Genomic DNA, 17,784 nt, shown 5'->3' with positions numbered 1-17,784 from the left:
TTTTGCCTCCCTTGTTTTACAAAGAGGCAAAATACATTACTGACCACAGTTTTCAGGGGATAAAAGTCTAGTAAATTAAAAATAATAGGCGCTCTAGCCATTTTGGCTCAGTGGTAGAGCACTGGCCCTCAGTCTGAAGGATCCTGAGTTTGATTCCAGTCTCCAGTCAAGAGCACATAGTTGCGGGAGAAAACCAAACGATGAGTCTCTCTCTCACATGGATGTTTCTCTGTCTCTCCCCCTCCCCCTTCCACTCTCTAAAAATCAATGGAAAAATATCGTCAGCTGAGAATTAAAAATAAATAAATAAAAATAATAGGCGAAAGGAGGAAGAGAACTAAGCATTGGGCTTCTATATTACATCAGATTTATTTAGGGTCTCCCTAACTGGGGACATCTTTCTTCTGAGTTGACTAACACTGATTCTTCTCATTGCAAAGGTGCAGACTGTTAAAACAAACAAGGGAGATTAATCATGTGTTTCTTCACCCATTCTTTATTCCCTCTGATATTTAAATATCAAAACCTATTCCACTAATACCTCCATCACTTTCAGTCTTCTTCCTGAGAAGGGGCCCTGGCATTGGCACAGAGAGTGCTCTGTGGCCACAGCCCCTCTGGGGAAATTGCCAGACTACAGTTCTACTCAGCAGTTTCTGAAGGAGGAGTGACCATCCTTTCTGCCACCTTACTCAGAGCAGAAGGAGGATAGATTGTGGATCCACAGATTAAAGTCTAATTGTACCCACTGACCTCAGTGAAATCCCATTAAAACTTTATTTTTGCTGAAACCAGTTTGGCTCAGTGGATAAAGCATCAGCCTGCGGACTGAAAAAGGTCCCAGGTTCGATTCTGGTCAAGGGCTTGTAACTTGGTTGTGGGCACATCCCTAGTAGGAGGTGTGCAAGAGGCAGCTGATCGATGATTCTCTCTCATCAATGTTTCTAACTCTCTATCCCTCTCCCTTCCTATCTGTAAAAAAATCAATAAAATGTATTTTTTTTAATTTATTTTCATTAAAAGAGGTAATATCAAATAATTAAGTAAGCAAAAACTTCTGCACTGAGGCTTCAAATTGAGCGTGTGCACATGTTGTTACTGTCCCATTCTCAGAGACCAAAAAGAGAACCAGAGACCTTGGCCGGCATACATTACTTAAGAATTACTATTTCACACTTAGCTCTTCCACTGAGAATGAAAAACCACTGTGTGGCTGCCCAGGGGTTCAGAGCCCACTTAAGGGATTTTCCCTAAGTCCTCTGTTAACTAGCTTTTTCTTTAAATTATATATATATATATATATATATATATATATATATATATATATATATATATGTGTGTGTGTGTGTGTGTGTGTGTGTGTGTGTGTGTGTGAATTTTTACTATGAGTTTACTATTATAAAAACTAGAAAAGGCATAAAAATAGTAAAACAAAATTAAAAAAACAAAAAAAAGACCCTACAGCTTCAAAACTACTGCAGTAAAATTTGGTCCCTGGTAATCATGAAAACATACAGGGTAGGGCAAAAGTAGGCTTATGCTTCTGAGTACGAAAAGCACAGAATTTATTCTTAGATTATTATGTATTGAGTTTATTCTTGCATTATTATGTATTATTTACTGAATTATTTTCCATATAAAAAACTGTAACCCTACTTTTGCCCCACCCTGTATGCCAAGGTAGGTGCATCCTCAACTCTGTTTTGATTCTACACACACACACAGTCTGAAGCTTCAGATTCCCCCTCATTCCTCAAAATGACAGGTGGAGAAGAGAACCTTTGTGAGGGGTTTTCCCACTTAACTAAAGACCAAGGTAAGAGGTAAGGATGGTTGCTTTATGGGCTGAAAAAGAATTCATATAGAATTCATGTAGTTTTCTCGACAGGGCAAAAGATGACAAAATAAGTGTCCATTGGCTTTAACAAACCAAATGGGAACAGGTGCAGACAGAACCTGGTGTCAACTTCAACTTACCTGGGACAGGATAATTTTGAATCTTCAGGAATCTTTAAAGTGATCCCACAAATTACACACTATTTAATCCACCCCATCCAAGAAATTAGTTCAGGAAATACAGGGCACTGGGAGCCCACCATCTGCCTCCAAACCCAGCCTCACCATCCTCATTTTGTGCATTACCCCAACTCCCCAGTTCCAGATGGGGGCTGGGAGAGGAAAGAAGACATCCACCCAATTGTCTCTGAATCAGCACCATCAGTTGCATGTATGAAGTGCCCTGGATAAGGCCTGGCATGTTGTGAACAATCAATGGCAAGTACTATTACTCTCAAACTATCTGAAGGTAAAATGGCTTAAAGGCAAACATTTTTTTTTCCCAAGGGTAGTTAAGTTATTAAAAAAGCCAATTTACTTTCTTAAGGTAATAACAAATTAAAGCCTCAAAAAAATATATTACCGTGATTTCAGGTTAGCAACTAAATGTCAATGGCATAAACCATATACCCACTTATATTTAAATCCTATAATCCAGCCAAATTTGTTAGCAATAAATGAAATCCGGCTCCCTTGCTCTGAGCCCCCGATATCTCTCCTGCAGACACAACATATGCCAATCAATGAGCTTTCTAGTCTACTATTGAAAGTCTCTGATTTTCTGAATACCACAACTCAACACATTATCGGAGCAAAATAGGGACAAATGTGAATGTTTCCTATCTAAATACCCCTTCAAAGTATATAAATACTAATTCCCTAGCTGGAGTACAGCGCCTAAGAACATGAATTCTTATGCTTCCTTTTTTCTACATAATGTCGCCTATTCTTCCTTCAAAGCTCTGTAAAAAGGACACCACAGAGCACTCATCAGCACTGTTGTACAGTACCACCAGGGCTCAGGAAACAGAAGCAAAGTAGAGATAAAAAGAGAAAATGAAGAATATAAAATCTCCATGGCTCACAAAGTCTATATTATATATGTATTACCAGACACTAAAAATTAGAATGCCAAGAACTAGTAAATGAGCAATGTGCAAAATAATCTATATTTTCTTTCCTTCATAAGCCACAAGAATAAAGAAATATCACTCGACTAGTATTTTGTGATCTAAAGAATATTAAAGTATAACCTAGTGACTCACCATTAAAATGATTCCTGATGGTTTTAATAAATACTGCCAAAGATTAAAGGTTTTTGGGAAGAATGCTACCTGATTTTTAAAAAAAGAAACAAATTTAATTTTACAGAAGGATTGAAATAAAAAATAGAATGAGCCCATATCATGGTTTTTGTATGTGAGACAATCTCATAATTGAAATCCTTCCAGATGAAAGGGAAATCAATTTCAAAATTCTATCATCTCTTTTTAAACTTGTTGAAACGTTTGAAGACTCAAATATCAGAATGCTTTAAAATTAGATTGTGAGGTAATGCTCCTGGAGTGTAATTTTTCAACTTTTTGGCATATAATATTAATAGAGTATCACTTAAAGTAAAATTAATGCAAAATAAGATAGCATGATGGAGTCACCAACTATTACCTCTCCTTCCAAGAAGATAGCATTATTTGTCGGGCTGTAGGTAAGTCTCTCGCACTGCACACACTGCTGAGAGTGGAGGCTAGACATGACTGTCCCCAAGACAATGATTCTTTTCTACTCAAGAAAATCCGTACAGTAAATAACTTTTCTTCCCTTTGAGACAAGCACAGTGCTTGAGGCTGCTGCAACACAACAACAAAATATCTTCACAAATGTCTCCAAACAGTCAAGCTGAAAATCTAAGCCAAAGTTTCATTTAACAGCCTGTCAGTTTTTTGATGTGAAGCTAATGAATGCAGTGGCAAACAAATCCATCAAAGCTAACATCAAAACAACTGCACTTCATCCCACCAAACGGAAAAATGAAATACAACCTGCAGGCCAGCTCTTTGATCCAGCCCAGGCAGGAAGCAGCCCAATGTGCCACCACGTAATCATGGGCTCCATCTCAGCACAGAAGAAAAGAATACTCCACAAAGGGAAAAAAACATCCACCTCGACTATGCACCGATAGCTCGTTTCAATTGTTAAGCTATATTACATATTTTTTAAATCTCTACTAGAAAAAAATATATATAGCATTTCACTCCAGATTATGAAATGCCTAAAGTAAGTGACAGGATAGCATGTTACAAATGGAGGTTTGTAAAAGCCCTCTGCTCCTTATGAAGTCTCCTTGAAGACAAAGACGACGCATCTTTCTCCTTCGTACATATGCACGCAGCTCAGTTCCTGGGCAGAGGGGGGACTCGCAGAGCACTCTCCGAGCCCGGCTCCGCCTGAGCCAGTAGGCAAATGGGCATGTGGCTATCCTGAACATCCCCCTCAAAGTTTTCAGTGAAAATCTTACCTCTGATTAATGAAATGGGGAAAATTACATAGTGGCCTTGTTAAATAAGTCTGTCCCCTTGAGACAGAACTTCTGATCTGCAGTATCATGCAGGATTTGCTATGCTGTATTTTGCAGGTCAAGAAAAGAGGGCTGAATGATCCTCAGTAAAGAGAGAAAGGAGGAGGAACAGTAAGGGCCTGGGGCACTAGCAGAAATTTTTAGAAACAAGGATAGTCAAATTAAGTTGGTTTCAAGGCTATGAGGTCAATGTTTCCTCTGCCCATCTCTGCCTGTTTTCTGAGAGTCTTCTCCACCACCACAGCATAAAACAGACTTCTGTGAGACAAGGCAGCTTAGGTAGATAGGAACACACCAAAAGGCAGTGAAATAGTCACATAATTATTGTGTTGTTGTTGTTGTTGTTGTTGTTGTTTAGTTGAGAACATAAAACATCCAGGAATTTGCTAAAATTTGGAAAACAGCTTTTTGGGCTTAGCACAAATAACGGAATGGAAGTTCCAGTCAATGTTAGCCATGTCTTGAACAAATATCACATACTAATAGGTCAGTAATAGAGTCAGAAGAAACCCACAGAAATCCCCTCTCCCATCCTACTCCAGAGAAGCCTCCAGATGGCAAGCAGCCAATGACAAAGGAGCGGTCCTTGATCCCTTGCCAGAGCCACCTCTACTCTCACTTTGCTCTCATCAAATGGGTTATCCTCCAAGTGATGAATTCACAGAAACATGCATGGCGCCCACACACAGCAGACAAGCACTCTCAGAATGAAGAGCTTCATTCAATAGCAGCAGCCTAAATGGGCTGAAAAGGTCCTGTTAACCAAGTCTGCAGGCCCTTGTACAGAGACCATCAATATATCAGTGAACCTGGGGATTATCTTTTCAAAACCTAGTGGTTTTTTTAAATAAAAATTAGTCTTTTGTAACAGTTCTTTTCCAAGTCATGAAATCAGAGATGCGGGTTTATAATATATGAAATATAATCAGTGGAGACCCCACATTAATTAATGTTTGCTGCACCACAAACAGATACTATACGAGATGATTTTACATACTTAAACCAAATATGTAACAGGTGAAGCAGATGTCATCCCTCAGTGCTTAAACCATGAAAAAGTATGCCATTGCTTTTCAAATTATCCCTCCCAAATGCACAACTCACCATCACTTATGACAAATAGCTGTTTTAATAGTTATTATTTAGGATAAAGCGATACATTTGCCCCCAGCAAACACAAAAACTAATACCAAGTCACTAATTTTCAAAGATTAAAAACTACGTGTGTCTACACATATGTATACACACACACACACAGTAATTTTATAAGGTTGCCTAAAGAAACAGACCTGGAAATCAATAAAAATATATATCAAATGGCCAAAGCCGGTTTGACTCAGTGGTAGAACATCGGTCTGCGGACTGGAAGGTCCCAGGTTCGATTCCGGTCAAGGACATGTACATTGGTTGTGGGCACATCCCCAGTAGGGGATGTGCAGGAGGCAGCTGGTCAATGTTTCTCCCTCATCGACATTTCTAGCTCTCTATCTCTCTCCCTTCCTCTATGTAAAAAATCAATAAAATATATATTTTTTAAAAAACTGGAATCAGGATCTTTATTATAAGTATTCAATAACAAGGAAAGGAAATAAGCACATAAAAAATTTAAATAAATAAATATATATATATATATATATATATATATATATATATATCAAATAAATTATAAAAGACACCAAAATCTGCACAAAACACTCCATCACAGCACACTATAATGGAAAAGAACTCATTAACTGAGAACAGTCAAGAAAATATTAACATTGGGGAATATAATTTAAGAAAGTGTAATGATGTTTCAGTGAACTTTTTTAAATTGTATCCATTACAAGTTTAGTTTCTGGTTTTAATGAAAATAACTAAAATTACAGGATATAAAGTAGGTTCTTAGTATATCACCATATCAGTTATTCATTGGAACTCTCCTTGGTAGGCAGAATGCCTAGATACCCGTGTCTGAAACCCTGAAATCTACAACTATCATTTTACATGACAAAAGGGACTTTGTAGATTGCTTGCTCTGAAATGTAGAGAACCCCAGGCAAGAAGCTGAGAGCAGCAAAGGCCCAGCTGACAGACAAGAAGGAAAGGGGAACTCAGTCCCACAACTGCAAGGAGCTGAATTCCACCAACAACCTGACAGCAAGGAATAGGTTCTTCACCATCCTCCAGTAAGGAGCCCAGACCCACAGGCACCTTGACTTTTCACTTGGTGACCTATAACCTACTGAACTCTGAAAAGCACATGGGCATTGTTTTAAATCACTAATTTTATGGTAATGTGCTTCAGCAGCAATAGAAAAAGACTACATTCTCTGAGTAGCACCACCTCGCCAAAAATAAGGAACAAGTTGAGACAACTAAAAACATATACAATTACAAGCCAGGACCGGTTTGGATCAATGGATAGAGCGTCGGCTTGGGGACTGAAGGGTCCCAGGTTCGATTCCGGTCAAGGGCATGTACCTTGGTTGCGGGCACATCCCCAGTAGGGGGTGTGCAAAAGGCAGCTGATCGATGACTCTCTCTCATCAATGTTTCTAACTCTCTATCTCTCTTTCTTCCTCTCTGTACAAAATCAATAAAATATATTTTTAAAAAATAATAATAAAAAAATAAAAACATATACAATTACAATTTAAAATTGACTGCCCAAACTACATTATAACCATAGAATACTACCTACCTAGTAAAATACCCAGAACCAAGACAGTCATATCTTTGACTAAATTGAAAGCTATAAATCAACACAGCATGAGTTCATATGAACATACCTGAGTTTTTTTCCCTCTCACAACAAATCTATGGGATAGAGAGGTATTTCTACTTTACAGAGGAAGAAACAAAAAGAATAAATAATTTTTCCTTATGTTACATGGCTAGATAGAAGAAGAAAAGTTGGGCCTCAGATCCCCGCCTCCTCCACCATAGTCCACTGTTTCTTAACCACACAATTCTAGGTTTCAAAAGCTGAGATTTCAGAAAGGGTCACTATTGACCTCTCTGACTTGGTCACACTCCACTCCACATCCACAAGTAAATGTTGACACATTCCAGGCTTAGGGAGAAGCTATTTTGGTCAATACCTTGAACTAGATCTGAAACACAGTAAACAAACACCAACTAATTTTTTCTGGAGACTCTGAACAGCTGTGATAGCTGAGTTACTACCGCAATGATTAAAGATGCAAACTATAAAATAGCAAACCTTGTTCTAACCTCGAGGCTATGACACTGTTCCAATGCAGATACCAGCATTACACTTATGCAAAATAACGCTGCAGTAGCTAGCCAAGGTACTTACACACTGAGTTTTCTATTTTTTTTTTATTAGGTTTATTGTAATAGGCAGGATGGGTAATGGGAAGAAATAGTTCAGTTCTGTTCCTTTCTAAATTACCCCTCATAAATAGAAATTACTCAGAAGAGAAAAAGTCTTCTAATAGCAGGAGATTTCTTTTATGTCATGAATTCATTCGAATGCTTCCTGGGCTGCCAAAGGGCTATACTTTTATTTAAATATATTATGCAATTTTCTAAATACACGTATAAATTAAACCTGGAGTTATCTGTCCTGAATACTAGTATATTTGCATCCAAGTTTTATCAGTGCAGAATGAATAATACTCACTTGTGCCATGCAGTGGCCAAGGTAAGGACATGTAAGCTGTGTGTATCATTTTCCACTAAATCTACGTCAATTTTGCATACTCTATAAAACACATAGTTTCATTAACAAGCTGCCCTCTGCCAGCCTGCACCTTTGCTTTAAAAGCCAAGGAAAGACAGCAACCTAATAATAGAAGCCACCATCACTTTGAAGCTGTCATTTATTTCATGCCAAGGGAAGTTAATTAAATTTTATAGAAGTTGTTGCTTATGAATGAAAATACACAGTATGTAAAACTAAATTAAATATGCTAAGGCGGAAGATGCAAAATTTTATCCCAAATTTAGCATGAAGATATATTTCTTATTCTACATTATTACTTTTAAGAATTTATTTCTGCACTAAGGTAAGTTTTAATCATTCTTTCGTATCATTCTTCCTCAACTTGTTATAATTTACCAGACACTTTTCTTCCGCAAATAGTTGTTTTTTAAGGCATGGACTGAATTCTAGCATGGAGTTCATGCCACACAGGGAGCCACTGAAAAATCTCACACACAAAAAAAAAATACAATTGGAGGCCTTAAGAGAAAAGCAAATATCAGTTGCATAAAATTACCTCTCAAGGTAAATTATTTCACATTAATTTCAAAAGAGATAAGTATAGCTACAAATGGTAATAGTAGCCTGTGCTAAATAAATATATTTAGTATGAAATAAATTACCATGGTAAGAGGTCAAACACAAATGCTACAAATAATGTTAACTTTCTCACTATACTAACCAGAATACACATTTAATTTATGCTTTATTTCTGAGGCATAACTTACCAATTTAGCAACTTTCCCATAGTCAATCCATCTGACAGTAGCAAAATTTGTAGATTCTGCACAGTTGAAACCATGATTAAAACCAGCATGGTAGCCATATGGGAACGTGATCATAAATTCTCCAGCCTCCTGGGTGATCTGCAGGGTAGAAAACATATAATATTTTCCAATTGTAAGACTTGCCAAATTGTGAATACAAGTAAAATATATTTCCTAGGAAAAAAATGCCATGATATCAGAGCTGTACCAGTATAAAAGAAGTATCCCCAAACCCTTTACTTAATCTTTAATAGTTCAGAAAACTTTTCAAAGGCTTTTCTAAACGGGGTTTAGTTCAATCATTCAATCCACAAAGATATATTTTATATGAAAACATCTCTGTTATTCTAATAAATTTGTTCATATAATCAAGCAATGTCTATATTTTATTATTTATACACTAGAGGCCCAGTGCATGAAATTCAGGTCCCCTCAGACCGGCCTGCACCCTCTCCAATCCAGGACCCCTCGGGAAATGTCCAACTGCTGGTTTAGGCCCGACCCAGGGGACCTCAGGGATCAAGACTAAACCAGCAGTCAGACATCCCTCTCACAATCCAAGACTTCTAGCTCCTAATTGCTCATCTGCCTGCCAACCTGATCACCCCTAACCACCTCTGCCTGAGGGCCTGATCACCCCTAACTGCCCCATCTGCCAGCCTGGTCGCCCCACAAAGCCTGCTGTTCAGTCATTTGGTCATCCCTCACTAACCCCCCTGCTGGCCTTGTTGCCCCACACAGCCTGCAGTTCGGCTGTTACTGTGAGGGCGTCCTGACTAATTTGCATATTACCCTTTTATTAGTATAGATACGTCTACACTAGAGCCCTGGCGCACAAAATTCGTGCATGGGTAATTCTGAGCCACGTATGAACAAAGCCTGATTCTCTCCTTTCCTGATCTCACTGAATCTCATTAATTATAATTGTGCTTGTAAGCTAGGCACATCCTTGTAACTATGTGATACTGTCTCTAACCCTATAAAGATGCCTCTGTACAATTTCTAGAAAAATGTCAGTCACAGCAAACATATAAGGCCAATTTACTGCCTCTATGTAATAAACTGGTAATAATTTTTTAAACATACAGGGAGAAAAAATGAGTCCCTTTTATTATATGATTAAACAACCATTGTAATTCCATATCATGGAATATATGGGTAGTACCCATAATCTAAAAGTAGGCATTAGCTATTTTTTCAATATGCTTTTTCATATATATGTGTGAATATGTACAAATACACTGAAAGAAGGGAAAAAAATGTTTTACTCCAAATGTAAAATGATGGTCTAAGAAAGAGGGCTGAATTGAAGAGGAAGAGTGCCTTACTATGTAACAAAAACTATGCAAAGTCTTCCAATCGTAAATCAGCCATTTTCAGCCAGTGTGCCACAAGAATTTTTAAAACATGGAACACCTGACTATTAGTCAGGGGCACTGACCTCTTTTTCCTTAGACTATCAAATGAAAAATTGACAAAGCCAATACTACAACAACAGCCATCCAGTGTAAATGAATCAAAATTATAGTGTTGTTGTTTTTTTGTCAGACTGGCAAAAAATATAACATTTTTTGGTGTGCCACAGAATTTTAATAATTAGTTTATGTGTGTCATGAGATTTAAAAAAAAAAAGGTTCATAAATGCTGATATAGATTTTTTTTTTCATCCTCATAATGGTCCTATTAAGAAGGTACTATTATTATTCCATTTTCATGATGAAGAAAATGAGGCTCAGAAAAATTATGTAATTTACCCAAGTGACAGAATCAGGAATGAACTTGGAAACTCTGTCCCATGTTACTTTATCATCATCAGAGAATAAATTCCTTGAGGAGCACAGAATCAAGCATCACACCATTCATCAAGGTGAAAGGGAAAGTGAAAGTATTTCATAGGAAAAACAACTGTCAATCAGCCCTCCTGCCATGGGTGTCTCACCATCTGAGGACAATCATCCTGTCACTTCCTGCAGAAGTGAGAAAATGTCCCATCCTCAAAAGACCAGATAAGAAACTGATACAACTAGTATTTATCAAGTAGTATTTAGGGAGCCAGAGCCTAGAAAGGGGTGCAGGTTGTCTACCTCCTACCCCAAAGACTGGAAAGGACCTCCAAGCTCCAAAGCCCTCCATCCTGGAAAATTAGCCAGTCCCTCAGTCCTGCTACTTTACATAACCCCTCTCCAAAGAACAGGTCAATCAATTCTTATCATCAGCCCTAAACCTAACAGAGGTTTTTCTGTCTTGGGGGATTCTAATCCACTCCTGCTCCATCTTCTAATATTCCAACATAAATGAAAGTACCCAATCAAGCTTTTTCCAACCACCTAAATGAAACACTCACTGATGAATGTGTCTGAGTGAAAAAGCCAGTGCCCAGAGGTGTCTGCAAGTAAGACAACACCCCAAAGTAACAATGGGCCGTCTGGGACACAGCCTCAGATCTCTATGACGGCCAACAGTGCTGCACCCCATCACCAGCCCTCTCCACATCATGGGCGTCTCCGCAGTGCACATCTCGGGGACCTGCTTTCTGTCCTGGGTAGAAATATGTCAGTAAACCAAAGGTGGTGAGAGCATCCTCATCACAGACAAATATGCATCATGATGACTGTCACAGAGACAGTTTGTAGGAAAGTGGGGACACCTCAAGTCACAGAAAGATGCTTGTACTTGCAAAAAATTATACTTCAAACAAAGCCAAAGCAGAGCAGGGGGTGGGGGTAGAGGGGATTTTAAGGGCCCGAGATTAAGGAAAAGTAAAGATTTAGTCACAAGTGAAAAGCTTCTAAGGTAGAAAATAGCAAGGATTATGGGAAGAAATTCAAACAGAAAATGAAGATGAGAGTGGAACTATTTTTTAATGTTTCTGCAAGTAGCTAAGGACTAAATCCTCCTCCAACTAAGAGAGAGCTTTTATTTATCTGGTCAAAAGCTATTTTCATGCCAGCTTCTTCACATAAAAATGCTCATGTTGTGTAATAATTCTGACCCAATAACTACCCATGGACACAAAGAAAGAGAGCTCTAGCATGCAGAGTCTTACAGAACTTAATCTTTAGACATACTTCCAAGAAGCAATATCTGATTATTAAATCATCAGGCAATTTTATCCTTAATGAAATCTCAATTGTACTATTTCCAAATGTGTCTAGAAGCAAAATACTGGTACCATAATCATTGATTCTAACCAACCAAACTGCTAATAATAACTGCTCTGAATTCTTTTTTACTTTTTTTTTTAAAGAGACAAATTATATTACTCATATAAAAGACTTCAATGTAAAAATGCCATATCTCATTTTATCAAATATGCTACATTTTATTATCAGTAGTTATAAGTAAACTACAATAGCATGAAGTCTCTAGTAAATGTATCCTGAAATAAAAGTAACTTTACATTACTATATATAATGGATAAATAATCATGTTAAAAAACATGAATCTGAATTTTTCTCCTCACATCCTAAAAATCCTACCTGAAGTCAAAGCTATATTATTTATGTTAAACGTGCCTTAAATACAGATACTACACACAAAAATCGAATTTGTTAAAGAGTAATATTAATATACCTTATCAAAGGGAATACCATACTTCTTCAGCACTGAGGGAGATATCAGCGTCATCTTGTGGCGAAGAAATGCATCACATCCTTGAAAACTGCTTGGGAAAAAACCTAAATGGAAATAAAATATAAGCATACAGCAATGTATCAATTAAGATAAAATTTCAGATGTTTTTTTTAAGCTTTGTACTTCTTACAAAATGACAGCTTTATGCAAATATATTAAAAATTAACACATACATACTTATATCACCAAAGGTTGACCTTACAAAAAGATCTACCAAGAGGTGTTTTCATAACATATAAAATTACTAAACCTGAAAACTGCAATTTCTAACATATTTGAATTCAACCTGCCTAATATCCGATTAATGAACAAAATATTAAGGGAGGTTAGCAGAGGTCAATGTGCTTTAATAGCGGAATCTCTCATTTTAGACTCTTATAAGTTGGTCATTCAAGAAGCCCTTGTCCCAATGCACAGCATACAGTAAACACAGAGCAGTTTCCCACATTTCTTTGTTTCTTTCTGATCAATTTTAAACAGTTTAACTGCTACTAATTTCCTGAACAACTTACTGTCCAACGTCAGTCAAATACTTGGAAACCCACCTCACCAACCAGTATGGGAGTAGAGCTTTGAGGAGGACTGCACCTAAGAAAGCTAAACAGGCAGCAACCCTTTTTCTTGCAGTATGCTACAAATCAAATAAATCACAGTTGTTTTTCTCCATTGCTGACTTCAACCCTGCAGTTCTGTCTGAGGCAGACTCTCATTAGCTCCGTTACGCAGCAAGGAGAAAATGAATGCTTGATGCCCTGCTCTTTCCTTCCTCACTCAGAGGGAAAACTACCATTCTGATGAGATTGTGCAAGCAACAGGGGAAAGAGAAGAGAAACATGGAAAGGACAGGAGAATCACAGAGAAAGTACCCAGAGGAAAACAGAACTCATCAGGAAAACATGTGCAATGTTTATAAGTAAAGTGGTTTATGAAGCACAGATTTTAACTCCTTTACCACCAAAATGAAGATAAAACCACTGAAAATATTACTTATCTAACTCTGTGGCTCACTATGTGCAAACAGGTTAAAAAAAAAAATGTGACCACTTTGACAAAAGAATGATCAGAACTCGTTAACTAATCATGTACCATTTTAATCTCTTAGAATAGTGGGGTTCTATAGGAATATTTTTATAGTAAATAAGCCTTAATTGATGCCACCATCAAGTGAGGCCACAGATCATCAGAAGGAAACAAAAAACAGCCAGGAAAGAGTCATTTGGGTATAAGGAACCACCTGCAAAATGAGATACAATTTGCTTAAGTATCTGCACCTGGATTTTTAAAAAGAAAAATGGACAGAAATATTTTTTTTTAAATGCCAACAAAAACATCAGAAATACTGTCATTTTCTACAATACCAACGGGAATAAAAGGAATGATTTTGTTTCATATGGTCACTTGATGCAGTCCTCTATTTATGGTTAACATTCATAACACATAAATGGAAAATAAAACATATGAGAAATAAGCATCCCTTTGAAAAAATGCAAGCCTCGGTGAATGGAGAGAAAGAACCACATGGATGTAATGATCACATGTACACAATACAATGTCCTGAGGCCTACATCAAGGCATAAAGAACAGCAGGGAGGTCCTCACACGCAAAACCCATGGAATCACTTTAATAATATGATTTAAATGGATCTACCAAATTTTTCAAATCTGTAACTTTGTGCAGCTCTAAATAAATTACATTTTAAATTAAAATCAATGCAGAAAGGGGAGCCTATTTAATTTTCCTTTGCTATGGATTTGTAATCAGGACCTGAACAATGTGGTGACTGGTCATAAGTGAATTTAAATTGGAAAACCACTGAAGGAAGGTAATTTGCAGGATATTAAGAACTTCACATTGTTTCAGAATTTATATTTACAACAGGCTATCAAAATTATATTTTATATCACCCTGGAAAAAGACTCATGAATAACACAAATTATATACAAAGCATGTATGTCAAAATGAGTTTTACCTCAAAACACCTGCAGGAGTACAGGGATCATACCCACCCGCACTCCACAGTCCAGGAAAATTATTTTATTCAACATATACACAAGCCAATATAACCATAATATTATTAAACATAATGTGATAATATATTTTAAAACTCCAAAATAGCCCAGCTGGTGTGGCCCTCTCTCCTCTCTCTCTCTCTCTCTCTCATCTTCCGTTCTCCTGCTCCTTCTCCCTCACCACCTCCACCTCTGCCTCTCCCTTCTCTAAAACATGTCCTTGGGTGAGGATTATTTTAAAAAAGAAAAAAATCAATGGTTACTGTCCTGGCCAGATGGCTCAGTTGACACAGCTAGGTTGTGGGTTCGATTCTCACTAAGGGTGGTGCGTATGATAAGCAAACTGATCAATATTTCTCTCTCACATCGATGTCTCTGTCTCTCTCTTTCTTCTCTCCCTCTCATCAATAAAAACATATCCTCAGATGAGGATCTTTTTTAAAAAGAAGTCAACGAGCCCTAGGCAGTTTGGCCCAGTGGATAATAAAGCATCGGCGTATGGATTGAAGGGTCTTGGGTTCAATTCCAGTCAAGGGCACGGACCTCAATTGCAGGCTCCTCCCCAGCCGGGGCCCTGGCCAGGGCACATGCAGGAGACAACCAATCAATGTGTTTCTCTCACATCAATATTTCTGTCTTTCCCTCTCTCTAAAAATCAATGGAAAAACATCCTCAGGTGAGGATTAAAAAAAAAAAGGAGAAGCCAATGGTTACTAAACCTTAAAAACCATCTCATTCCCTTAGGCCTTGTGACCCAAATCAAGCAGTGCTGGTCACAAGTAACAAACTTCTCGCCCATAAAAGAGTTTTAAAAATCAATTACAGCTAGGGTTAAACTATGTTGATTGATGTTTTACTTTGAATTCACCTAAGGTTCTTCCATCTTTTCTCTGCTGTTTTAAAATTAAATATGAAATTTTAGTCTGAATTCTGAATTACTCACAAATGGGTTTCAATGTAAAAATCCTAAAAAGACCAAACTAAGAAAATAATCAGTTATTTCACATTCCAAGCTACCGAGAGACTAGTCTTATCTCCCCCCTACCAACTCCTCTCTGCAAGTAACACATTGGCTTCTATGTCAACAAACTAATGAGTTCTCAATAAAATGGCATCTAATTTGGGGGTGAAAAAAACTGAAAAGAACTGTTTGGAAATAAAACTGCATTTCTACTAAACTATTAAATAGAAAGAACACATACTTTCCATTTTAAATAAACATTCAAAAATTACAACTACTGAAATACTGCATAGAATTCATGGAACAAAATAGTTTTAACATTTATTCCAAGAAGAATCAACTCTTGGGAGTAGAGCATCCAAGAGAAGGGGAAGAGTAATGATATGAAGTTACAATAGACTACTCAGGAAGTCGCTTTTTGGGATCTATAACTTATTTATATCATCTTCAAAGATAAGACACTGCCGGGACCGGTTTGGCTCAGTGGATGGAGCGTTGGCCTGTGGGCTGAGGGGTCCCGGGTTCGATTCCGGTCAGGGGCATATACCTTGGTTGCGGGCACATCCCCAGTTGGGGGTGTGCAGGAGGCAGCTGGTCGATGTTTCTCTCTCATCGACGTTTCTAACTCTCTGTCTGTCCCTCTCAATTCCTCTCTGTGTAAAATCAATAAAAATATATTTTAAAAAAAAAATAAGACACTACCTGTCAATTCCCTAACAAAATAAAGTCAATTCGTGGGTTCTTTTCTTTTTTTAAGATGTTACACAGTGGAAAACAAGCAAAGGTGGTCTTTGGAACACTCTTTCAATCCAAGCAACATGTTAGCGATGTGAAGGCTAGCATACTAAAGAACATAAACTCCAGAAATCCCAACAGAGCCCTGAAACCCTAAAAGCAGCCCACAACCACCTTTGGTGAGACTGCCATGGTACTGCTGGGAGTTGTGCAGCACGGGTAAGTGTAAAATCACGTAAGCCCTCCCAAGGGCCAGGACATATCCAAGATTGCCCTCTATTCAGTGTAAAACCGCTCATATGTAAGAAGCGCTATTCTAAGTGACAGAAATGAGATACAAAAGTCTACATATTATATAACTCACTTTTATGACATTCTAGGGACAGATATCAGATTAGAAGCTGCCAGTGGCTTGAGGGAGGGATTTGTGCAAAGGGGCACAAGATAACTTTATGAGAATACTATTATATATCTCAGTAATAGTGGTAGTTACACTACTGCACATATTGTCAAAACTCAATAAATAGTATATTCAAAGGGGGTGGCTTTTACTGTGAGTGCATTTTCGAAATAGAACAGATTTGCTCTAAAAATAGTGCGCTCTTTCTAACAGAGAAAAAAGTTTCCAAATTGTCAACTGGTTTACACTTTCTAATATGTTAGCTATTACTAAAAAAATATATATTTTTTTAAATTCCAATCCCATATGACAAACATAAACACATGCTGAGGCTATTAAAATCACCAAAGTTTCAAAAATTAAAGTTACAGTTCAATTTCTATGGGTATATTAACAATTAGGGGGGGGGTCAGGGAGTTCCCTCAGCACAGCCTGCATCCTTTCCAATCGGACATCCCTCTCACAATCTGGGACCGCTAGCTCCTAACCACTTACCTGCGTGCCTGCCTGATTGCCCCTAATTGCCTTTGCCTCTGCCTGCCTGCCTGCCTGCCTGCCTGCCTGCCTGCCTGCCTGATTGCCCCTAACAGCCCTCCCATGCTGGTCTGATCTCGCCCCTAACTGCCTCTGCCTGCCTGATCGCCCCTAATTGCCTCTGCCTCCGCCCCCACCACCATGGCTTTGTCTGGAAGGAAGTAGGACGTCCAGAAGATGGCCGGTCAGCATGGTCTAACTAGCATATTATCCTTTTATTAGTATAGATAGTTTGGAGAAGCTGAATTTAGTTATTAATCACTTAGGAAAGAAAAAAAGAAGAGAAGGGAAACAGGAGGGAAGGAATATGGAGAAACAGATAATAAGGGGGGAACACAGAAAAAGGATACAAAAGTATTGCTTCTGTGAGAAATGCTTTTTAGATAGCATCTACACATGAAGGCTTATTAATGGAATAAACCAATGAGCTACATTATGTGGGAAGAAGCCTGGTCATTTTTACCCACATTCCTACATAAGAGGTAAACATTAGGTGTTGAAGCTATAGTTGGTCTCTCTGTGCTTCCTCCCATTCATGGAACAACTAATCACTCTGGCCTGGTAGAAAATTACCAAGCTGCAGGCTTCACTCAGCTCCAAGTGTCCATAATCCACCGATATCTC

General features: G+C 37.9%; 1 protein-coding gene across 4 annotated transcripts in view; it reads right to left on the bottom strand.

Moving 5' to 3' along the window:
• KDM4C (lysine demethylase 4C) overlaps nucleotides 1–17,784 on the bottom strand; it is a 276,437-nt gene that overhangs the window by 199,281 nt on the left and 59,372 nt on the right. For all 4 annotated transcript variants that reach the window (XM_084899580.1, XM_084899582.1, XM_084899583.1 and 1 more), the window contains 2 exons: nucleotides 12,461–12,564; nucleotides 8,849–8,986 (listed from right to left, as the gene is read on the bottom strand). In XM_084899580.1, the coding sequence (XP_084755706.1) occupies nucleotides 8,849–8,986; nucleotides 12,461–12,564 (242 nt within the window). The remainder of the gene's footprint in view (nucleotides 1–8,848; nucleotides 8,987–12,460; nucleotides 12,565–17,784) is intronic.

Source organism: Pipistrellus hanaki, assembly GCF_964339955.1.
Source record: "Pipistrellus hanaki genome assembly, chromosome: 11".
NCBI classification, from domain to species: Eukaryota; Metazoa; Chordata; class Mammalia; order Chiroptera; family Vespertilionidae; genus Pipistrellus; species Pipistrellus hanaki.
This window is presented reverse-complemented; position numbering and strand designations above follow the sequence as displayed.